General features: G+C 58.0%; 7 protein-coding genes across 9 annotated transcripts in view; 3 read left to right on the forward strand and 4 right to left on the reverse strand.

Annotated features, from left to right (window-relative positions):
* The window catches only part of H310_12950 (hypothetical protein), a 4,581-nt gene extending 1,913 nt beyond the window's left edge, over window positions 1-2,668 (reverse strand). Inside the window, exon 1 of the mRNA XM_008880252.1 lies at window positions 464-2,668. Coding sequence (XP_008878474.1) covers window positions 932-2,581 — 1,650 coding nt within the window. The 5' untranslated portion in view covers window positions 2,582-2,668 and the 3' untranslated portion in view covers window positions 464-931. The remainder of the gene's footprint in view (window positions 1-463) is intronic.
* On the forward strand, window positions 112-643 carry H310_12951 (hypothetical protein; the record flags this gene model as incomplete). The annotated part of the gene is made up of 2 exons (XM_008880253.1): window positions 112-244; window positions 324-643. 2 exons carry the CDS (start codon window positions 112-114, stop codon window positions 641-643), a joined length of 453 nt encoding a protein of 150 aa, XP_008878475.1.
* Window positions 2,669-5,327: 2,659 nt separating the features above from the next.
* Window positions 5,328-7,043, reverse strand: H310_12952 (hypothetical protein). The gene has a single exon (XM_008880254.1). It carries the CDS (start codon window positions 7,026-7,028, stop codon window positions 5,463-5,465), a length of 1,566 nt encoding a protein of 521 aa, XP_008878476.1. The 5' UTR covers window positions 7,029-7,043; the 3' UTR covers window positions 5,328-5,462.
* A 211-nt stretch (window positions 7,044-7,254) lies between these two features.
* On the forward strand, window positions 7,255-11,311 carry H310_12953 (hypothetical protein; the record flags this gene model as incomplete). Its single annotated transcript, XM_008880255.1, has 17 exons — window positions 7,255-7,329; window positions 7,376-7,433; window positions 7,486-7,589; window positions 7,640-8,001; window positions 8,083-8,227; window positions 8,283-8,342; window positions 8,399-8,724; window positions 8,788-8,876; window positions 8,927-9,161; window positions 9,261-9,408; window positions 9,457-9,626; window positions 9,676-9,933; window positions 9,981-10,080; window positions 10,134-10,631; window positions 10,688-10,807; window positions 10,856-11,039; window positions 11,085-11,311. 17 exons carry the CDS (start codon window positions 7,255-7,257, stop codon window positions 11,309-11,311), a joined length of 3,159 nt encoding a protein of 1,052 aa, XP_008878477.1.
* Window positions 11,204-17,300, reverse strand: H310_12954. Of its 2 annotated transcripts, XM_008880257.1 has the most exons (15): window positions 16,823-17,300; window positions 16,518-16,775; window positions 16,281-16,467; window positions 15,641-16,231; window positions 15,003-15,590; window positions 14,681-14,946; window positions 14,457-14,637; window positions 14,234-14,397; window positions 13,565-14,183; window positions 13,287-13,519; window positions 12,884-13,228; window positions 12,380-12,837; window positions 11,990-12,315; window positions 11,809-11,917; window positions 11,204-11,752 (listed from the first exon to the last, which is right to left on the reverse strand). In XM_008880257.1, the coding sequence occupies exons 1-15, from the start codon at window positions 17,279-17,281 to the stop codon at window positions 11,560-11,562; spliced, it is 4,977 nt and encodes a 1,658-aa protein (XP_008878479.1). In that variant the 5' UTR covers window positions 17,282-17,300; the 3' UTR covers window positions 11,204-11,559. The 2 variants fall into 2 exon arrangements, with proteins under 2 accessions (XP_008878479.1, XP_008878478.1); XM_008880256.1 differs by lacking the exons at window positions 11,204-11,752; window positions 11,809-11,917; window positions 11,990-12,315 and having other exon boundaries at window positions 12,316-12,837.
* A 450-nt stretch (window positions 17,301-17,750) lies between these two features.
* H310_12955 lies at window positions 17,751-20,222 on the reverse strand. Of its 2 annotated transcripts, XM_008880258.1 has the most exons (10): window positions 20,147-20,215; window positions 19,929-20,102; window positions 19,835-19,881; window positions 19,383-19,773; window positions 19,275-19,326; window positions 18,761-18,965; window positions 18,530-18,708; window positions 18,365-18,479; window positions 18,153-18,318; window positions 17,751-18,105 (listed from the first exon to the last, which is right to left on the reverse strand). In XM_008880258.1, the coding sequence occupies exons 2-10, from the start codon at window positions 20,025-20,027 to the stop codon at window positions 17,827-17,829; spliced, it is 1,533 nt and encodes a 510-aa protein (XP_008878480.1). In that variant the 5' UTR covers window positions 20,028-20,102; window positions 20,147-20,215; the 3' UTR covers window positions 17,751-17,826. The 2 variants fall into 2 exon arrangements, with proteins under 2 accessions (XP_008878480.1, XP_008878481.1); XM_008880259.1 differs by having other exon boundaries at window positions 19,929-20,222.
* Window positions 20,223-22,188: 1,966 nt separating this feature from the next.
* Window positions 22,189-22,631, forward strand: part of H310_12956 (hypothetical protein) — a gene marked incomplete at both ends in the record, with an annotated part of 1,065 nt that continues 622 nt past the window's right edge. The window contains one exon of the mRNA XM_008880260.1: window positions 22,189-22,599. Within this exon, the coding sequence (XP_008878482.1) occupies window positions 22,189-22,599 (411 nt within the window). The remainder of the gene's footprint in view (window positions 22,600-22,631) is intronic.

Genomic DNA, 22,631 nt, shown 5'->3' on the forward strand with positions numbered 1-22,631 from the left:
GCCGACCGCATGGTCGTCGATTGCGTGTGTCGATCTCGAGGAGGCTCCGTCGGCGCTCCCTTGTTGACACAGACATGCTGCCCACGACGCCGAACCTTGTCAAGATTCTCGATGTCGCAGCATTCGGAAGTGTCACTGGTCTGCGACAATTGCGAGGGATTTGCGGTCGACCTCCTCGTCATGGTGTACCAGTTGGCGTCCGCCACCAAGCACTCCGTGCTGCCCGCCGAGTGGAGCAAGTGGGGTCAAAGCGTTTGGATCTGCCGTTGCCGTGTGGGGTCGGTTACCCCGCGCCATCGAAAGCTCGAGCCCGTTCGAGGTAGAAAACGATACGTTCCAGAGGTACGACAAGCTCGCGATCGAAGAGACCAGGGTCACATCAACCGCGAAACCACGTTCGACTACACAACCACCCCTTTGCTCTGTTGACGCAAGCTGTATTCGAGACGACCTTGGAGGGTGCCTTCGTCGAAGCGCGTTCCGCGCGGTCCTCATGGCCGCCTTGAACGCGAGCAACGTCAAGGTGGTGTCGATGAACTGGACCACTGCCAAGTGCATCAACCCCGTGCGCGACCAAATGCAGTGCGTGTCATGCTGGGCGTTCTCGGCCGTGGGTGCCGCGGAGCCGGCGCACGCATCGTGACAAGAGCTGCTGGACCTATCCGAGCAGCAAGTGACGAGTTGCTCCGTCGAGAGTGGCAACGTGGGGTGCAATGGCGGCTGGCCATTCGCCATCCTGACATACGTGGTCGATGACAATAGTCTACTTGCAGCCAACTACTCACTCGTACACGTCCGCCAGCCCACGTCAAATTGGCACTTGCCTTCGGTATGGGGGTTCGCTTCCGTCGACCAGGGGGCAAAGCGATTCAAACAAAACACGAAAGATGTATTACAGTGCTACAGCATGAACGCAAAGCAGATACGCAACTTAATCGCAGCCAGAGCCACCGGCCAAGATGTAGCACTGCGTCGACTCGAACATGGACATCAAGGTGGCGGTGACCGACACACACAGCACACCAAACACCGCGATGATGACAAAGGTCCCGACGATAGGGTACTTGCCCCCGTTGGTCAACAGCTCCTTGACGGCAGCTTTCTGGGGCGGCAAGATAAGCGTGCACATGCATGCGACGATGGTCGTGGCGTACACAATCAAGTACGAGTACGCGGCTTGGTTGCGGACCTCGTCCGTGTCAGTCTTGATGTCGGCCTTGGACACCTTGAGCTGCGTGCAGTACACGTTGGTGATCATGGAGCCAAACACGGACGGCAAGTTGCCGACGGTGGTCAGGAGCCCGTACATGAGGCCTTCGTTGCCGTCGCCGGCCAATTCGACAATCACAAACGTCGAAATGACAAACTGGATGCCGAGCGGCACGTATTCGGTGAGCGGCACACCCAAGTAGAACCACTGGTTGCGCACGACGTCGTAGATGGTGAGGAACTGAGCAACGGCGTCAATGGCGCTCGCGGTCAAGGTCGTGCTGACCAAGATGAAGCGCCAGCTCCAGTTGGTGCCCCACTTGCCCACGACAAACAGCGTCAACGCCATGAGCATGTACGACAGGATCCCGGCAATCGAGCTGTTGATGGGCTCGACCTTGGCCCAGTAGACCGGGATGTAGCTGCCAGCCCACGACGTAATGCCCGACGAAAACAGGTTGAACGAAAAGCTAAAGCACATGACTTGCCACACCGCGCGCTTCTGGATCAATCCGTACACTTCGCTGAAGTACACGCCAAAGTGAATCGCGCCGCGCTTGCGGTCCTTGAGGAAGAAAAACACCAACGGAATGTTGACCAAGACCGGGACAGCAAGGATCCAAAAGAACGCGTTGACGCTCATGTCGAACGAAAACTCGCCACCGTAACGCGCCGAACTCATGCCGAACCCAGACACAGCCGTGGCCAACCCTTGAAAGCAGAAACGGGTGCCGTAGATCGTGGCTTGCAGGCGGCCGCGGACGTTGTCGGGTTCACGTTGGGCGTATTCCACGACCATGGCGTCGCATGCGACGTCGGCCATGATGTAGCAAAAGCATGCGACAGCGCAGAGCAACGCAAGGAGCGACCCGTTGGATTGCGCGGTCTTGTTGTCTTCGGCCGAACTGTCATCGTTGACGGCGTCGCCCGTCGGCTTCACGGCAATGATGACCAAGCACAGCGCCGTCAAAATCCACCCGAGCAGAATGTACGGTTTGCGGCTGTAGCCCATGATGGGGAAGCAGTCGGAAAGCATGCCGTAGAAAACCTTGAACGACCAACCCAAGCTCATGAGACCTGTGGCCGAGCTGAGCGTCGCAGCTTCGAGCCGAAAGAACATGGTAAGCACGGGGTACTTCATGCTCGAGAGACCGCCGTAACACACACCGACGACAGCGTATTGAAAGATCAGCGTCATCACTTCAGCAGACGTGTAGTCGAGCGCGCCGCCTTCGCGGAGGGCTCCGCCTTCAATGTCGAGGGGCGTCGTGCCATCCTTGAACCCGTCCGCGTCCTTGGTGTCGGCGGGGGTGATCGACGCGATATACGACACGCGCTCTTGCAGGAGGTGGTTGGTGTTCGTCGACGCCATGGCAAATCCAGAAGTGAGCACGGCAGGGGGAGGAGCAGCGAGGGGTTGGCCAGAACCAGATCTCCCGGCCTTGAACTTCAACTTTGCTCTTCCATATGAAGCAGCAAGTTGGACCTTGAGTGGGATTTTGTTGCCTTGGCGGGCCAGTCGTCCGAATGCACGGGATGGCCGCGACGGTATGCCCGATGCACGACCTGCCACGGGTTGGAGCACCTGCGAGCCTTTTTCAACGCGAGCTCGACGCGTCCCGGAACAGCGGCGACATTTTGCGCTTTTCGCGAGGACGTGCAGTCGTCCAGACACGCGCCGATAGCAAGGACGAACACCGCACGTCTCCCACACATGACGCGCCACGTGTATTTGAGGGAGAGGGGCGCTTCACGGCGTTTGTCCTGATCCCTTGCTCCTCTCCCTCGACATCATCCGAGGGCGTCGACAAGCACTCGTTGCTTCTTCGTAGGCGTCTGCTGCCACGTCTAACGTACTCTGCAACTCGCTTGGGTGTGGCGTCGGGATCCCTCGCGGGGGGCGTCGCCGGCTCCGCGGCGTCCGCAGCTTGTTTCTCGTGGGGTCGATATGCCAACCATACATTCGTCCAATCGGATGGCATGGAAACCCCAAATTTCATGGGGCAAATTGCCATTTGTCCAGATCAGATGTCGAGAGAGCTTTTTTTTTATTCGAGTTCGCACACCACGGGGGCGGCGGGATGGGTGTCCTAGGAGCGGTCGTCTCGAGTGGTGTCCCGAGCCGTCCAAGTCGAGATGCTTGTGACGTCACGCGGAGTTCACTCGAACGAGGAGGCCATTGCGCAGCATGGCGCGGCATCCACTAAAAAGAAACCACAAAAATGCAGCGTTGGGATCCATGTGGCAACGACCTCTATAGTGTCCACACAGCACATCGTCCGCACAACCCGGTCCAATCGACGATACCTCGCCGGTGCAATGGCCTCGTTGTGCCGCCCCCGTAACGAAGGGACACGCGCTCACCTCGTCGCTGAAGTATTTGCCATGGCCTTCCACCATCCTCCCCCCAACGCACGCGTGTGTCGTACGTCACCCACAACGGTTCGCGAGAAAGCCGACGGACGCCGCGTTTCAAACGCATCGAGCTCGTTTTTACATGGGGAGAGCAGCGTCGGGCAATTTGGCTCCACAAAAATCGATCACAAAAACCCAACGGCAGGTCCCAATATATTCCAATTGAAACGCGCCAATAGATCACATTACACAGTGAATCATGTTCTACAGGTATCGGGAAAAACGAGCGATCCACGAATGCTTGGACGTTCGCACGAATACCAGTGCCATTGCGGCACTTTTGCACGGCGCTGACGGTACGATACCACTGCCAAGCTCCCCTCGCCCTGGTTTTGGCCAAAGGTACTTGATCCAGGGGCGGTCCGGAAAACCCTTATCGTTCGGTCAACCATCTGGAGCATAGCGTGTCCACTATTATCAAATTGGACAGGTTTCATGGAGGACGTAGATCTGCGCAAGAGTTGTCGGACATTTGCGTCGTCGGTAGCAACTATTTTGAACGGGATTCGGCAGAGCCACCGCAACGTGTGGCTGTGGTGGTTCAAGAATTCCCCAGAGCGTCGTCCCCGCATCGAGCAGACATGAAGCCATGTCGACCTGGCACGGCGAACGCGAAGCCACTCCAAGGGCGGAGGGCAGAGCGGACAATTGGTGCCAAGGCTAGACAACGTGGCGCTCCTCGGCGACACGACAGTCGGCAATGTATCCATGTGGTTCAACATTCGAGGGCAGGGCGAGCTCCGTCTGTTGAGTTGGTCGCGTGGGACGTGGAGTCGTCTCTATGCGCACAACGTCGCGGCTGCTTTCTGGTCCAATCTGGACGGGGCTTTTCCCGATTTTGGAACCCACAAGTGCACTGTAGCCAGGCGCGGTTCAACTTTCCGAGGCGACACCACCCCGTGGCATCCGCGGGGGCATCCTGGTCCTTGCTCACACTGTATCATGAGCGAGCAGCCGGCAACCACCGACACACTGGCGGCAACTCGTTCAAGGGGAGATGTTGGGGGAGGTGCGCCACAGCCGACAGATCGGAAGACATGAGGCATGATGTACCTGTGCTGGGGAATCTGGTGCAGTGTCTCGAATGGACGATGGCGGTCAAGGCAGTCGCCCCACAGCGAGGTTTCCTTTTTGCGCAACCAAGGTGCGTCCAACGCGTCGAGTTGGCCGCACATCGGCAGTGGGTTCGCACTGTGGTGTGTGCAGATGTGATTTGAATGCATTGGTCCAGGGGTCGTTGTGGCCTGCGGCAGGCACCGACAATGCAGGGTGGGGTTCAAGCGATACCGAGGTCGACACGATTTGTGATGCGTAGAGAGCACGACGACAGACGTGTGGCAGCTGGAGGTTTTTTTCCCTACAACACCGCATGTCGTCGTCGAAGCAGCCACAACGTTGCCAAAGCCTCCGCGACCAAGGATGGATCTCGCGCGCGACCAGCGCCTCACAGAACATGCACGGGAGTTGGCCATCATGCGTCTGGATGATTCAGCATGGGCCGTCAAACCCGCGTGTTTAAAGCGCCACCCGCAGCAGCTCGCAAATACGCCACGGGGTTGTCGTGGAACGAAGTCGCGAGCACACACGTGTATCTCGTTCGAATCGCGTTGGGCACGCAAGCGAGGTTGGCGCGCCGTGCCTACCTCAACGATGACAAGAGCGAGCTGCGCTCCACCATGTTGGCAGAAGTCGTGGCAATGGCGCAACGGACGGGGGTGAAGCAATGCTGGACGACTGACTCGTTAAGCCACCTCGAGATAAACTCGTACAACTAGTACTATTCGAGAGCGAATGGTATGGCTGGTGCAGTCGACTAGGTTGACGTCGTGAGCGGCAGGTTATTCAATCAGCTGCAGCATCGACTGGACGAGGGCAACCCCAAAGCCGGTGCCGCGCTCTTGGTCCACGACAGGGTACGCCATGTCGACGTGGCCCCACAGTCCCGTTTCCTCAAAGTTGTCGGTCAAGTGGTTCGCCACGAACTGGCCGGCGCAGCTCACTTGGGCATTCATGCGGGTCGCGGGAATGTTTTTCATGTCGGCGACTTGGCTCTTGAACTCTTGGCGGAAAAACTCGGGCACGTACGGCATGGGGTGGACAAAGTCGCCGGACGCGCGCCCCGCCTGGACGATCCAGTCCTCCAACGTGGCGCTGTTGGACACGACGGCACCGTGCTTTGCACCGGTCGCGATGCCCTGGGCGCCCGTCAACGTCGCCATGTCGAGAATTACATACGGGTTCAAGTGCTTGGTCGCGTATGCGACGCCGTCGCCCAACACAAGGCGGCCTTCCGCATCTGTGTTGTTCACCTCGACCGTCTTGCCAGAGTATAGCGTGTGGATGTCGTCCGGGCGCGTGGCCAGCGGCCCGATGGCGTTTTCCGCGAGGCAGAGGATGACGTGCAACGGACGCGAATTGAATTGACGGGAAGTCACGGCCGCTTCGAATGCGCCGAGCAGGCCGGCAGCACCGCCCATGTCGTACTTCATACCGACCATAATGGTCGGTGTCTTCAAACTCAATCCGCCCGTGTCGTACACGATGCCTTTGCCGACCAACGTGACGCTCTTCTTGTCCTTGGCTTCGTCAGAGGGATAATGACTGAGCACGACGAGCGCAGGCGGGTGCGCGGCCGCTTTCCCAACGCCGTAGATACCGCCAAAGCCCCTCGTCTTCAATTCGTCGCCTTGGATCACCGTGATTTCGGCGTGTACTCGGGACGCCACGGCGCGCGCTTCCGCGACGAACGTGTCCGTGTTGAGCTGGTTTGGAGGCGTATCCACAAGACGTTGGGTCAAGTGAATGCCCGTCGCAGTCGCGTTCAGGAGGGACAACGTCGCGGGGTCCACAGCGTGGTCAAACACAACCACGATGCGATCAGGGTTGACGCAAGTCGACGCTCCGTCCATGATCACGCCACTCTGACCAGACTTTCCGCCACTCTTGCTGTCGTAGTACGTGGTCACACCCTTGGCCACACCGACACCACCGGTCCAGGCCGTCGAAGACAGTTCCGGGAGCGCCAGCCCAACGACAAATGACGTCGATGTGTCGTTCGCATACGAGCGAACGAGCGAGCTGATTGCGTGTGGACGAGCAAGCACATTGTGGCGCGAGACAGCGGTGGGGAGCTGTGCCACAACGACACTCACGAGGACTGAATCGGTAAGCGGGACGTACAAGTGCGTCGAGGCCGAACTGTCGGCTCCGGGGGCGAGTTTTGACACCGCGTGCGTGAGGAGCGCGATGGACGCTGGCGGAGGAGACGCACCACAGTTCAAGTGGGTGAGAATGCTTTCCGCTAGCCTCAAGCCAGTCGTCTCCTTCGTACCGATCACGAGCACCTTGGGCAGACTCGCAGCGGTCACCGCCACGTCGGCCACGGACGCAACGTACTGGACCATGCTCAAAGAGGTTTGATGCAATTCTGTGGGGCCGGTAATTCCCCAATCAAAACAATGCAACCCTTTCATTTTAGCCAATCCGATATGCCCATCACCGAAAGAAATCCATGCGTATTATGTTTCAAAATCCTATACAAATTAGTATATCAAACGAATATTCCAATCCATGGGGTGCGCAACGTTCGATATTGATGCGTATTTGAGCCAAGATCGTAGAGTCGCCAAGATGGTGCTGGAAGGGCTGGTCGCGGCGCTCGTGCAGCAGTTCTGCTCCCGCTTTGTCAAGGGCTTTCGAAAGCAGGTGCGGTGTTTGAGTGAATGGCGGCATCAATAGAATGAGGATGTAGAACCTGCGCATCGAACTCTCGGGCGAAATCACGCTCACTGACATCGAACTCGAGCTTGGTACGTTGGGATCGAACTGGTTTGAAGTGTTGTGGTCATGTTTATCTGGTAGATACATTCAAGTCCCTGCAGTTGCCGCTCGAGCCGAAAAGAATTCACGTTGGCCACCTGCGAAGCAACTTTGTCGCCGCCCATTTCTCAAACCAACCCTTGCATGTTGGCGAGCCTTGTCTCGTTCGTTACATTCGACTGAAAGTGCTCCGTAGATGCAGGCGGAAGACGTGACAATCCTTTTGGGGACACCATCTTCGCTAACTACGCCAATTACAACAACAGACGTCCTGGCCGACATGGACGCCGCCCATCAGGCGAAAATCGATTGGCTGATGCGCTTGCTTGCCGATCGCGACGACATGGACGCTTCTCGAAACAGTCGACTTCCAGTAAACAGCCCACCAACGAGCCATGGCGGCGCCAGTCGCTGGCTTCAACTCTTTCTTTGTGCATTCGTGAGCCTCGAGAGGGTGCATGTCCGGGTTGAAGCTGGGGCGACTAGCGCTGGCGTCCGCTTCGACGCGATTCTAGTCCAGCCGGCCAACAAGCCCAACCCAACTCCCTCCGATGCACCGTAAGAGCATGTCCACGTAATTCATGGCGACGCAGTGCGGTCGTGACGAGAGCTACATGTCGCTGAATGCACGCTTGTCAGGCTGCCAGAACATCCAACTGCGCTTTCCAAGTCGATTCAAGTCGCAAATGCGTCGTTATATGTTGAAGAATCCAGGCGACACGCAAAGGATAGCCCAAGCCACGACCAAACCACTGCAGTTGACGCTGCAGACGTGACCACACATGTTGGTGGCATGCCTGCAAACCCACTGCCAGAGGCTAATTCCGCTGGTGAAATAGTGCATTGTGTGTGTTGCGAGAGTGGAGATCGATCTCGCGATTCACGAGAGCTCCATGCAGGTCGAATCGTCGCCATGGGCGAGGTCGAGGCAGAACACTCTTGACCTAACTGGTAGGTCCAAGCCACGGTGTCCGTGCCGCCACCACCGGTCCGCGTCAATTTGTCGCTGACGCATTTGCAAGCGCTCTGCGCACTACTGCACACCCTGGACACAGCCATACGCGCGAGCTTGTACCGCCGCTTTCGACCCGTCCACCGACCGATCACGGCCCGCGCGTGGTGGCGCTATGCGATCTTTGCCACGTTGCTTCAACAGAATGATCCGGTGTTTCAACGGCCGTCGTGGCCGCGAACGATCAACCTCGTTCTCGTGGGGCTCCAATACACGGCAGTTCGTCGCGCCCTTCAGCCGTATATCGAGCGAACGCCATTTGCATCCAAGTACGGTGGTTGTGCCACTGCCATTTTCTTTGGGCCAGAGTCTCACTCGTTCGTCGCGTATAGGAATGGCTACGTTTTCAACCATGTTGAGCGCGTTCGCGTCGACGGCGTCGACGTCCCTGCGGTGCCGCTGGTGATGACTGCTGCGCTCCGTACGGACAGCTATGCTTCATGAAGAAATTGTACAACTGGCGCTGCGTAGACAACCTACCTAGTGCCGTGACGTGCTTTGGGAATGCAGTGTTTGGTGGCCTTTATGGCGTGAGGGGAATGCAGAGCACCGTCCAGTCGGCTCCACGCGACCTGTCGAGTGAGCTCCACACCGCCAATGCCGTCACCACACTGCAGCGCCTGTGGTCGAGGCAATTGTACCTGGATGCGTGCTTTCGACCGATCGTCGCCGCCAAACTTCGCCTGCTTGCAAACGAGCAATTGCGGTAAGGTGCGCGATTCACTGCCCTTGCGATCGACAATCCGTTTGCCCATCCTTGGCACAACGAACCGGCCTCGGTCATCGCACATGTCAACATGTCTAGGAAACAAGAGCACGTTCGTAATGTAGCCCAACACACGCACAACAAAGCGCGAGGCGCGCTCGTGGTGACGGTGGTGGAATGCCACTGGCGCGACGGTGGCGTTCACAGCTCGTTTTTCGACACAGGGATGGCCTTTCTCCACATCAAAGTACGTCGAACGATGTGCGAACACGTCCATCCCCTGAACAAACTCGAGGTGGGCACCCGTGGCCGACCGTACAATGGACCTCCCGTTCCTTGCCACCGCCACACGACATCCCCATCGTGCTGCAGCTGCATCGCAGCCAACACCACCATCGCGTGCGTGTTTGGTCAGTCGTTTGAGTTTCACCTGAATGGCACACCGGATGAAGACGTCGTGCACATGTAAGCGGATTTAATTGTCCGGCGCCGTTCATGTCGTTTTGTCGCGCAGTGTGCTTTACGACAAATGGATCGTTCCGTACTTGCACCAAGCAAGTGCCACGGCGTCGCTGGCCATCCCACCGTGCACGTCGACCAGCGAACCCTCCAGACATGACGTGGCACTGCCACAGGACAGCGGACACGTGCACGTCCTCACAACATTCCTCCCCCACGACGACGGCCTTGTCGACGGCGACGCTGTTCAAGCGGCAGTCCGGACGCATGTCGAGCAATTGCATCAAGACGTACAACACACGTGGATGTCGTGGTATAACAGCATGGCCTCGTCTGCCAGGAGTGCTCCACTGTGTCTAGGTACACACCGCCCATGCCTGGACATGCCCATGGCGTGCCAGACGCGCCGCCGCCTGCATTGGATACAGTCGCTGTCTCTGTCCCAGCCATCCACATCGAGGTTCGGGATTTGCGACGACCGTCCGATTCACGTCGCTTGTTCTTTTTGGCCAGATCCAACTTGGCCAGACCGCGCAAACTTCCTTCAGCATGCACCTCCACCATGTCACATGTCGACGATGCAACAACGCGAAAGCCGATGCGTTGCAAGTCCGGGTCGACGAAATCCAGTGCCGTAGCTCGACCCCTGACATCCCCTGGCTGCGCTCGACTACCCGTCCGGCGCTCCACGTCGCGCTAGCCGCGGCCACCAAGCAGCATGCCGAGTCCACCTGGACACTCGGCTCCCTCCATCTCACCACCCGTGTTCCAACGATGTTAATTCTGTACACAACCGTGCTGCAGTGGAAACAAGTCGCGCTCGACGTGCTCGCGATGGTCGTGGCACCCATCTACGGACCGTTTGGGCTTTGGGTAGCCCCCCCTGCAGTGCATGTACCGCAGACTCCGGCCACGATCACGACCCATTTGGCCCTGGCACACGTGAGCGTGTGCGTCGAAGAGTTCGGGACGTTCTTCGCTGCGCCGTCCAAGCTCTTGATGGTCACAAAGGTACAGAGACAAAACGAAACACCACCATGCGCGAGCAGCATGACGTCGACGCACAGGGCAATGCCACGTGCATCACGAACGAAGCTGGTCGCCCCGTGGGAAGCCTGCATTGGGATTTGTGGCAACGTTTTCTCCGGCATGTCGAGTGGGCGTGGAATCAACCAGACTTGGCAGGCGTACGTCATGCCAACGACCCGTTGAACGTGGTCACGATGTGGTTGTAGTCAATGGACGGGCCCTCTCTCATGGACGACGGGCACCGCCAGCCAAGTTTTCTGTGGATGGCGCAAGGAATTTCGGTTCTAAAGCACAATTCCCGTCGCGGGTTGCCCCAGGAACGAACGCTCTGGCTCGGTGATCGCTCCATCTTCATCGGGAAAAGTCGCTTCAAGACTGGTGGAGTCCGAGGTAACCGATGACGCTATGCGTTTGCGCCGTCATGACCAGCGGTAGAGCTTCCGATGCATGAAATTACCCAGCTCATGGCTGGGCAATCGTCGACGGCGCTGCGACGTACTGGCAGTCGTGAACGAGCCGCGTTGTACCTGACCCTGGTGCACCCAGCCCACACGGTCAGCCTCGAGTTTGCCGAGGTAGGCATTCGGCAGCTTGCGCAGCGAACCCTCGCCGACGTCGTGGCCGCATCTCGCGAGAGAAACAATCCACGATCGCATGCATAAGGACTGAAGAGGGCCATACGAAGCCACGGCATGCCTCCGCGCGGGCAGCCATCCACAAAGGACTGCACACCCGACCCTCCAAAATGGGCTCACGCGCAAAGTTGCCTAAACGATGATGGGAATTCGATTGCGAGATCGGCATGAAGCATGGCAAGTGCCAGAGTGGGTTCGCCATTTCAGCACATACACACGACGAAGCGGCGCAAAGGTTGACATGGGACGATTCCTGGACTAGGTAGTACATGTTTTCAATAGTGACTGTTGGGAACGAGATGGGTCGCAATGTTTTGGGCATGGACTATGGCCAGAGGAACGCGCTGCTGGGCCCACAGCTCGAGCAGGGCGTCCCGGGTATTCGTCTCGAGAAACAGCGGCCGTCCGCGAAACGTCACCATCGAGTGCGACTCGCCAAAGCCTTCGCCGTACTCGTCCACGTATAGACTACCATGCACAATAAACAAGGCACGGATAAACAACATATCCGACCGACGTCGTACCTGGAGCCGTAAAACGCCGCCAACTTGCCACTCACAAGAAGCACTTTTCCTTCCAGCACGAGCATAAACATTCCAACGCCGCGACCGCACTTGTGCGCGTGCAGCGTGCCTACGACACGTTCGTTCATGGATGGATCGATGCCACGGGTTCGACAATGCCACACACACACACAAGACATACATGCGCCGGAGACAGACATGGGCGAGATCGATTTACACGACGACGCGGCACACATGAGTTTGCCGCACACTAAACAGAGCGCGGGGCGAGCGGGAAAGAGGTTGCATGTGGGGCACACTTGCTTGGTCAGATCCAGGTACAACGAGTTGTAGGCCGACGGGAGATGCCGCAGAAAGTGTGTGCGATGGTGGTGGTACCACAGCGCACTCAAGGGCACGTGGGCGGCATTCAAATCTTGGCGCAGGACCGTCGTCCAAGTGTCGACGCAATTGTTCTTGAGCCGCCATTGCGCCAGCACACCCAACGGATCTTGCATCGCGTCGTACCTGCAGTCGGCCCATGAGGGTGCAGAAGAACATTTTCGCATGAGTCAAACGACTTTATACGTACGTCGTGCAACAGATCTGCACCCAGGTGTGCACGAGGTGCACGAGAACCTGCGGCAACCGTGGCAGGCACAGCCACGACGTGGTAGTAGTCGCTGGGCCGAGCATGGCCCGCGCTTCGTTGCAAAATGGGCGCAATTCGATCGCCACCCCGTCCAGCACGGTGTAGCAGTCGGTCCCATCGTCTGGCCATGGTGCAAACGTCGCAACCTGCCCTGTCAGGTGGCGGAGCACAGCCACGCCCATGTCTTTCGACTCGCCGCCGCACCACTCTCGCAAGAACCAGTCGGTGGGGCTATCGCCACTTGGATCGCTTGTTTGGGTCGACGACATGTGAACGCGGTTGCTCGCGTTCGAGAGCAACCACAACGTGGTCTGCACAACAAATGCAAGGGCGACGAGTTGCACGGACCGCGCGGCGTCGAGCGCATTGTCGCTCAACAGCACCCCTCTCGCTACAATCTAAACAGCACGTTAGCCGCCGCTTCATTCGTCTTGAAAAGCGCACCGAGCCGAGGTCGTGGAGCAAGAGCGGCTTGGCACCCACGACCGAATGCCACGTCTTTTGCACGTGCGTCAGCGTGTGGGTATCGACCAAAGCGTCGCCAGCCGAGTCAGGAACTTGTCCGAGGGCGAGCAATTGTCGGTGCTCTCGTGTCAGGTCTGGATGGCGAAGGTGTTTGGCGGCCGCGACGAGCGGTTGAATCTTGTCGAACGGCATGTTGGTCATGGCAGCGGTCCATCGAGACGTGAACACGGCATGGCACGCAGTGGCGATGTATCGCTTCGGGTGGGCTTTTTCGATCGCCCCCGTCGCCACTCGATGGATGGACATGCAGAGCTTGGCCAGTCCCTACGAAAACCTCCTTGAGTCTGTTGGGTCTGCGATGGGGGTGACGATGGGTACGTACTGCATCCAGTGGCGGTCGCGCCGCTGGCTCTTCGTGTGCTGGGGGCCGCAACCACGATGCCCAGTCAAAGGCGTCGCCACCTGATGGATGCCTTTCGTGGTTCAACGGGTCTAGCTCGTGGCCGACAACGGCCGAGTCGACTCGTGCTGGCACCAACACGTTCGAGATCGACTTGCATTGCGGGCACAAAAACTCGCCTTTTTTCACATCCACCGCATTCAGGTACGCCTCTCCTACGCTTTCCATCGTCACGTGCGGCAGCACAGGCACGTGTGTACCGGTAATGACTTTTTGAAATTGCGTCGCAAAGTAGCTGTCCCAGCACCCCATGTGTACGCAATGCCCGCAGCACTGCATCGTCAACGGAACTTCTCGTCGCATGTCTTCCCATGGCGTTTTCTTTCCCGAGTGGATCGCCGGCACGTTCAGCGCGGACGGGTGCACATACCCGACAAAGCACAACGATGCCTCTGTCTCGGTTGCGCTCTCGGTTTCGTGGCACATCGCACACGGCTCCCATGCCGTGCCGTCGTCATCGTCGCCAACGTCTGCAGTGTCGAGGCTCGCGAGGAACTTGGCGCGTTGTTTTTCCATGCGAAGCAGCGCCAACTGCTGCGCGCGATGGCGCGGCGGGGGCGTTGCGTGATGGGGTGCGTCTGTCGAAACAACAGTCGGGGACAACGACGCGAGAGCGGGCGAGTACACGAGGGCATGGAACGGCGGGTAGATTGAGAGTTCGTGGAGAATCCACTGAATGTGTCGCCCCCGCTCGTGGTCCGTGTGGCTGTACGAACCAGAACTCGGTCGTGCCCATGGATTCAACGACACCAAGGACGGCACGACCGACGGCAACCAGTCGAGGAAAACCCTCCCGAGCTCGTGGAAGGTGGGATGGTCCTAAAAAAACACAACTTTGCCAAATATGGATGGGGAACGGGGGCTTGTACCAGCGCCGTCCGCAACGCATACAGCTGGAGCGTCAAGAGATGGATGGCCATCGTCGCCAGGTTCGCCCCAACGTCGTCTAGCCGGGGAAGCACAGCCGCAAGCTTTGCACAGATCTCGGGGCGGAGGATCAGGTAAAACGCGGCTTCAAAGTGGGGGAGGAGGCCTACTCGGACATGCCACAACCAGATGCCATCGAGTCCATCCCATCCACCGACGACGCACCTTCGGTCATGTGCAGGGGCGGCGGCGCCGCCGGGTAAAACGTCGAGGGGGGGCCGTACTTTTTGAGAACATTCGTGCGGTGGTCGAGCCGATTCAACCGCGCGGCTTCGTGCTGCTTTCGAGTCAAATGGATCGATGTCGCGTCGTAGAGTTCCAAGTGTGTGGGATCGAGGGTGTACACCTAAGTGCAGCGGTCAGCCCACACGAACGAGTGGCCGTCGCACCTTTTGCCGAGGCTGCACAACGTCCTTGGTGAGCTCTTTGACTGCTGCGTCCAGCGACAGCGACGAGAGCGCGACGTGAATTTCGTGGACGGCGCAATATTCCGCCACGCACTTGAACAGTTCCGAGTGGGTGCTGGGTTTGCTGCAGAGTCGCTGGATGAGCAGCCGGCGGAGCCGCGCGTGGAGCGACGGGGTGCCGAGGGGAAGCTCCGTTGCGACTTGGCACAACAATTTGAAGCACTCCGCCAGCATGGCATCGTCGAAATCTAACATTGCCAGCATATCAACCAGGGCGTCGCCATGAGGGGAATTCGTGGCGCACCTCGAACTTCAAGCGGCGCCACGTCGAACTGATCCAAGACAAGCCGCACCACGACGTCAGCGCCACAAATGGCCACGGCGTGCTGGAGCCCCAGGAGGTCCAAGTCTCGAAATTTCATGCAGTAGTACGGTTCACCGTAGTTCATGCTGTGGTTCATGACACCGAACCCATTGCGTCGCCACAAGTTCACGTGCACTTGAGCATCCCACACGAGCGCTCGCAGCATCGGGAGCACGATCTGTTGCCGGAGCCATGCGCCTTGGGGATTCGATGGACCGTGGGGAAGTGTCGCATCGACGGCGGCATTGAATGCGTCCATCATGGCGGGAGAGCACGTTGCCCCACGCAGGACGAGGATGAGAGCGTGGTGCAGCGGATAATGAACGCCGACAACGACGTCTGGCGCGCCAACCCGACCGACGTGCTGCGGGAAGTATGCCTTGATGGCAGCCAGCCACAGACACAGCGCTTCGACAATCGGCCCTACGAGACCGCGGATCGCATGGCCCGGGGTTGATTCCGTCGTGACGACGTTCAAGATGAGCGCCGACAGCATTTCTTGCACGAGCGTCGACATTTCAATATAAACTACAACCCGACACAGTCTCAGCGAGTCCCCTAGCGCACGCAGCACTCACCAATCCAGCTCCGACTGTCCACAAGCACATGGTCCTTCGTTGTCGGGATGCGGGACGTCGCTCCCATGCCTTGGATGCGGGCCAAGAGTCGGCACAGCCAGCGGAACGAGGCGGCGAACCGCGCGAGGAACCGATCGTGCGGAATCTGAAACACATACTTGAGGTCCACGAGGACTTGGCTATACCGGTGGGTGGTAAACGGCGGGCCATCGACGTGAAGGAGAATGGGAAGCGGAAGCAGCGACGTCGCGTTGCTGTCCGCTTTGACTACGGACGATTCGTTTGTGCTGCGAGGGGACGCCACCGAGTCTCCCGATTCTTGTGTCGTGGCTGACGACGTCGAGTCGGGTCCACTGCAACGAAGCATGCGCAGCGCCAGTTGATCCCATGGATGCGTTGACGACTCGTCCACGCAGTCAGACATATCCTTATCGGACCAGGGGATCACGTTGCTCGCGTTGCTGAGCAACATGGCCTCGAGCGCACCCAGCAACTCGTCCAGCAACTCATGGTCGGCAATCAATTTGTGCACGAACGACTGTCGGTTCAAAAACTGAACGCCAAGCACAAGGATCGTTTGGCCAGGAGTGCCTACAGAGTTTGGGCAATAAAGTCCTCCGACACGTCGGCAGAGGCGCACCGTGGCCTTTTAAATACTTGGCAAACACAGACCGGTAGGACTCGGCAAACGCAATGGCGAAGGCTTCTTTGAATGCTGGGTCTGGCAATAGCGCCATGATGAGCGTGTGCAGGGCATTGCTCTCGGGTTGTGGCAGCAGCGCTTCCGTACGGATCACGTGGCCCAGCAGGTCCTTTGGATGTGTCATCTAGTCGTCGTCCCGAGAGTTAGCATCGTCCAAGAAGCTGCCACGTGTACCTCATGCGCTACGAGTCGACACAGGACATCGCTTGCCAGCGCACAATGGGTCAGCCGACCAAGGATACCCACGACGTCGGCGTACACGACGGGATCCCCGGCATTGAACACTGACACGTTCGCGCTGTCGAGCGTCGACAGCCAGTGAAACACGCTATCTGGCGACATGTTCCTCTGAACAAGGGTGAGTTTCTCGGGGGCTGTTCGAATGGACGCAGTTTCCGTGACATGGAGCCACAGGTCAAATAATCCTGAGTCCTACACTGCGTGTGTTAGGATGGATGTTGAGCGAGAGCGCCAGGGACCTCGGCTTTGATGACCCGCTGGAATCCGGCGCGGCGGCCAAGCACGTAGCCTAGCAAGGTCTGTACATCGCGGGACACATCGATCTGCGCGATGGTAAGCAGGTGCGGAGGCACCGACGTTAAGATGTCCACGTCACCCGCATTCGCTGTGGGTGGGTTGTGTTCTGCGCAAAACCCGACCGGATCCCACGCTTCGTCGTCGCCGCAGTCACAGCATCCCGTCCCTTGCTGTGTGTAGTAAAACGTCACGTCATGGTGAGATAGGTTCGAATGTGACGCCGAGAAGCACGCGTGGCAGAGCACACACGTTTCGTCTTTCTGGCACTGACGGCAGTTCCACGCCATGTCCCCTGGTCGAAACTCGTATCCGCACATGCGCTTGCGACGCACAGCATGCGGATTCGCATCCACGGCCGCTCGGACTTCACCGACCCACGGATATGTCGCCGTCACAGGCATCTTCGCGCTTGACGTGGAAAAATATCGTCCCAGAAGTCGTCAAGCGATTCAATTGGTTAAAATGAAGCCGTTTTATCCAATCCAATTCTCGTGTTTACCTGAACACAAGATTATTGCACGATCCAGTGACAACGAAACCAGAACACGGCACGCGATGCTGCCGCCGCCGCCCCACCACTCGCTTCCATCGGCATAAACTCGTCTCCAATGTATCCAGCGCGTACATGCCTTCTCCACGCAGCACCGATTCGTGGCTGCAGCGCCATCAGAGTCACGCCCCATGGCTATGGAATGTCGGTTGCTCTTCTGTCTGACGTGCGTCGAGGCAACATCCTCCATTCGCTTCACGGTGGGCTTACGATACAAGCTCATTACACGCACTGCTTGACAATGCGTGCAGCATAGAGGAGGCGCTGGGGACGCTCTTGGAGAACTCGATCCACCAAACGCATGCGCGAACGAGTGTGAATTGGACAAGCTGAATCGTGTTTGTAGAATCATGTCTAGTAGTCGCGTCGTCGTCGACAGCGTCGTGGAGTCGCTGCTTATGCCAGCAGTCGGATGGACTCGCCATGGTCGGTCGTTTTTTGCTTCATGCCGCCCTGGTTGTCGACATTGTCGTCGAGGAAGAGCACAGACACACCACCCATCGCCATGACGACCGTCGTGATGAGGAGAAGCGCTTCAATGTGCGGCGGCGGGCCCATGAGGAACCCGTTCACGACTTGGGCCAGCGTTGCACCAAACCGACCTGTCGAGCTCAGAAAACACAGCGCCGACACACGGATGTGCAGCGGATACACTTCGGCCGAGAGGACATCGTACTAAACGACTGCATGAGTTTGCAACTGGACGAGGTTGGCACACGTACTCCAATCCATGCCATGGCCGTCGTGCACTGGAACATGCAGCAAATCAACACGATAAAGGTCGAGCTGTCGCCGCCATCCGCTGCAAACAAGATGCCGCACAGGGCAGACAAGAACAGCGTCCACGCGAACAAGGGCTTGCGACCCCACGAGTCGACCAGGTACAGCCTGCCACAGCCGTTGCATCGTTGGCATTCAAGACAGATGCGCCTACCCAACGATGTTGCCCGGCAGCGCCGCCACCGCATACAAGATGTCGTTCGCGTACGGGTTGTGCACATTCATGGACTGAAAAACCCGCGTCACCCACGTCGAAATCCCATACGAGCCTACCAACCATGATTCGCCCTTGGCACAACGAGCGATCGAAAGGCCGTACCAAAGCTCAGGCAAAATGTCGACGTGAGCAGCAAGATCGTAGTCCGCTTCAAGTTGACGACGGATGGTTGCGAGTCGAACATGAGGAGGAGCCGGTCGGTCCATTGCATCGAGTCGTGGCGCGCCGTGAGGAGGCGGGTGCTCGATTGCTCGTCCACCCACTCGTGGCCATCCGGGCCGCTAATACGGATCGGACGCGTCAATGGCGGCGGGATGCATGACGTCCAGGAACCTGAAGTCGGGAAGACGCGATCGCCCGTTGATCGCATAAATCAACGTGAGGGTGTCGGACGCTTCCTGGTACTTGCCCTTGGCAACGAGAAACCGAGGGCTCTCCGGCACGAACAAGTAAATGAGCCCGCACGTCAAGAACGCGGGCATCGAGGCGGCGACACTGAACGCCCGCCACGAAACATTCATGATGCGAATCGTCGTGCCTTTCCATCAAAATCAGGTGGGTTCCAGGGGGTGAGGTGAAACACGTGATGCAGCAAACATTCCATCAGCCCAACGTGATCGGCATCACGAATCGGTGGAGACCAAGCAAGCTACGTATGAACGGGGGCGGCAGCGTCGCCGACGTGGCTGCCCATGAAGTGGGCATTGTCCTTGTCAAACTGAAAGTCACATGCAAGTGCGAACAACCAAAGGTAGCAGGGCAGTTGCAGCGAAAAACATGGCGCATTCACCGTCACAGTCGGCCCAAACATCGCCATCGGGAGCTGCATGCATCAAAGTTTCCTTACCCCAGTAGCAGCCCAACATAACCCACGCCAGCAAAGCCGTGAAGATCGAGCCCTACGTGGCAAAGGAAGTGACCCACAGCGACTGCCAAGGCAAAGCAGGGCAATTACCACCATCCAGAACGCCGAGATGACTGTGATGTACTTGCCCCGCGCACTGGCCGGCACGTGTTCGAGACACACGGCGAACAACATGGGGGCGATACCGCCAATGCCGACACCTGCAATGAAGCGGAAGAAACTCATCCACAGCACAGTGGGGCTCAACGCAGCACAAAGACCAGACACGCCGTTGACCGCGAGACACGCCATCATGAGCAAGCGACGACTGCACTTGTCTCCCATGATAGTACCAACGATGCCACCGAAGAACATGCCGAGAAACACTGCCGACGTCACAAGACTCGACTCCCATGGCTCGATCGGGCTCTCGAACGACCCAATGATGTACCCCATGGACAGGATCTCCACCGCATCGGCCGAGTTACCAAGGCCGAGGATCCTACGTTTCACGAATAGAGAGTTTAAGTCTCCTCATGAGCTCGAGTTGATCGAGACCTTACATGGCCATGCGCGTGTGGAAGAACCCGCATCCGAGTAGTTCGACTTCCTACAAAGGATAAAGTCACGGATGTAGGAACAAGAAGACCACTCGACCTGATCCACGATCTCCTTGGCGCAGCTCTTGGACTTGACTGGCTCAAGGCGGTGCCGCTTGGCCGCGGAAGCGGGGCTGACGACGGCTGCTGCCGGCATGGAACCAGGTACGTTACTGGGCTGGCTCCCTTTGGATCGTCGTCTTTGCAGCTCGAGTTCGTCGGTGCATACAAACTCCAAGATATTCGGCGCGTGATCCCATGGATATAAAGGAATACCTCGTCGAGTCACGTTGACCAGTCCGCGACCGAGGAAATTCTACAAACTCGCCATGGCAAGGTCTTGTTACTCTTCAGTTGATTTATTCGAAAATGGGCCAATCCCAAAAATACCAATCTATCATGGACTGGATATCACACTAAATACAGGCGAATCGGCACCACATGGCACTATCGCATGTCAATCTGAACTCGATCGCAAGAGGGTAAAGAGCAAAACCATCGCAACGAGTCGGAAGGGAAGTGAGTTCATGTTACGAGGGAGACGAGTCGTTCCGCTACGAACTGCTACTATTTGGGCCGTGGGGCACGACGCCATGCTGCCGCGTCCTGGTATACCTGATTGCTTGCACGGCGTGCGCCACACACCACGACGATGTCGACCGGGCGAGATTGTCGAAACACGGATCTGTCGCCAGCGCTCTGTTGAGACAAACTGCTCCGGCCTCCCCTCCCAATCTCCTGGAATGGGAAGTCAAGATGTCCAGTTTGGATAATCGGATGTGGGCAATTCACAATCGTCATATCTCAACGGCACGTGTCCGGTTTCGAACATGGGGTGAGTCGTCATTTTCCACATATCGCATGACCCACGACCGAGTTGTGGAAGGATCGGTGCATTTCAAATCGAGACGGGTCGTGGCTCTCGAACGGCGGCAGCATCCCAAGCCCGACTCGGTCCCATTCGTCGTCGCATTGAATCCTAGGCGTTGTGTTTTGCACGTGCTTGCTACCGCTTTATATATATTTTTCCTTGTCACGTTATGACGTTTTGGAGAGATAAAGATATATCCGATGCCACCCAACCAAAACCTTAAATATTTCGAGGGACGCAACAATCTAATCTAGACAAAGGTAGTACACTGTGGGAAACGTAATCTACGTTGTGACACCGTGTCACGGGGCGGTGTTGTGTCCCGCTGCGCCGATGGAAAGGATTCGTCGGGCTATCTCGGGTGCGAATGCAAAAACCACAACTACACAGTTTGTACCGATGCAACGAATGGCGCGAAGGATCTCGCGTGGGGCTTCGCCCACGTCGCAGAGCATCCATGCGCGATGGCACCCGCTTGCGAACGGCGATATCATTTTTGGACCGTCACGTTTGCTGTTGGACGAGCAGCTCGTCACGCATTTCCCACGGATCGTCCACGAATTGGATTTAAATCGTTCGGCGGCATTAAAAAAGGCGATAATGTGTGGGGATTGGCTAAAAAGAAGATTTTTGCACGCTATCGACGTCAAAGTCGATGAATTTTATCCAATCCGAATGCATTTGGACAAGATGGACCCCGACACGACGATCGTGGGAAGTGAACCAAACTGTCACAACCCGCAGCCACAACTCTCCCCTACGGTGCTGGCGCCACGGCAGCCGAGCTGGACACCACGCCGCAGAGCCGTGGCGAAGGCGGAGGGACATGAACCGGTGCGCTGGGACGAAAGCCTTGTGCAGCACGTTCATAAGCGACCTCGGATCCGTGGCAACCCAACAGGTGCATGCATACAGCCCGACACACAACGGCAGGGCACAAGCTCGCGGCGCCCCGTGGCAGGCACGTCGGAGACAGGCGCGCGAGTCGACACGTCGACGGATTGTGGTGGATCAACAACGAAGTGCCCGATCCCTGTCGCCGACGGCAGCGATGCCGAGCCGACGGGGACATCCGACGGCGGCATGGACGTGGCGACGTTGGGTTTGACGTCGACGGCACTTTGCGTTCGCGTTGGCATATCTCCGCGACGCGGACACGATTCGAGCGCGCGCAGCGCAACTGCGACGTGCACGGTATAGACAGGAGGGAAGGCGCGACCAGAGTGCGCACCCAGAAATACGAACCCCCTCCATCCGCCGCAGGCCACCCGTTGCATACCACGCTGCATACCCACCACAGCGGCGCCCCTCCCGCCGCCTTCTGTTCCTCCCGGTACTCGTCGAGCCTATTCGTGGACCCACCAGCAGGTGGTCACCCATTATCTGCTGCCGCCCAGACCACCTCCGCGATCTTTGGTCACTTTTACATTCGTCCTTTGTCCAGATCATGGACCGATCGAAAGCGCTAATTGCCACGACGTTGCTGGTCCTGGGGGCCACCGCTCACGGCCACGGCGACCATGGCCATCATGGTGACCATGATGACCACATGGAATGCGGCATTATTGAAGACAAGGAAGACTACGACCAAACATTGCACATCGCCGCCGTCTTCATCGTGTTCGCACTGTCCATCTTGGGCAGTTTGCTCCCCGTCGTGAGCTCGTACGTGTCGTGCCTGCGCAACAGCCGCGCCGCGATCGCCATGCTCAACTCGTTTGGGTTTGGGGTCGTGATTGCGACGGCATTCATCCACATGATCCCGTCCGCCATGGACACGCTCGGGAACCCGTGCATTGACATCGGCTACGGCGGCCTCGCGATGGTGATCGTGGTCGGGACGGTGTTTGCCATGCAAGTGCTTGAAACGGAACTCGTCCTCATGATGTC

The sequence above is a fragment of the Aphanomyces invadans genome (genome assembly GCF_000520115.1).
Source record: "Aphanomyces invadans strain NJM9701 unplaced genomic scaffold supercont1.45, whole genome shotgun sequence".
In the NCBI taxonomy this organism is placed as follows: Eukaryota; Oomycota; class Saprolegniomycetes; order Saprolegniales; family Verrucalvaceae; genus Aphanomyces; species Aphanomyces invadans.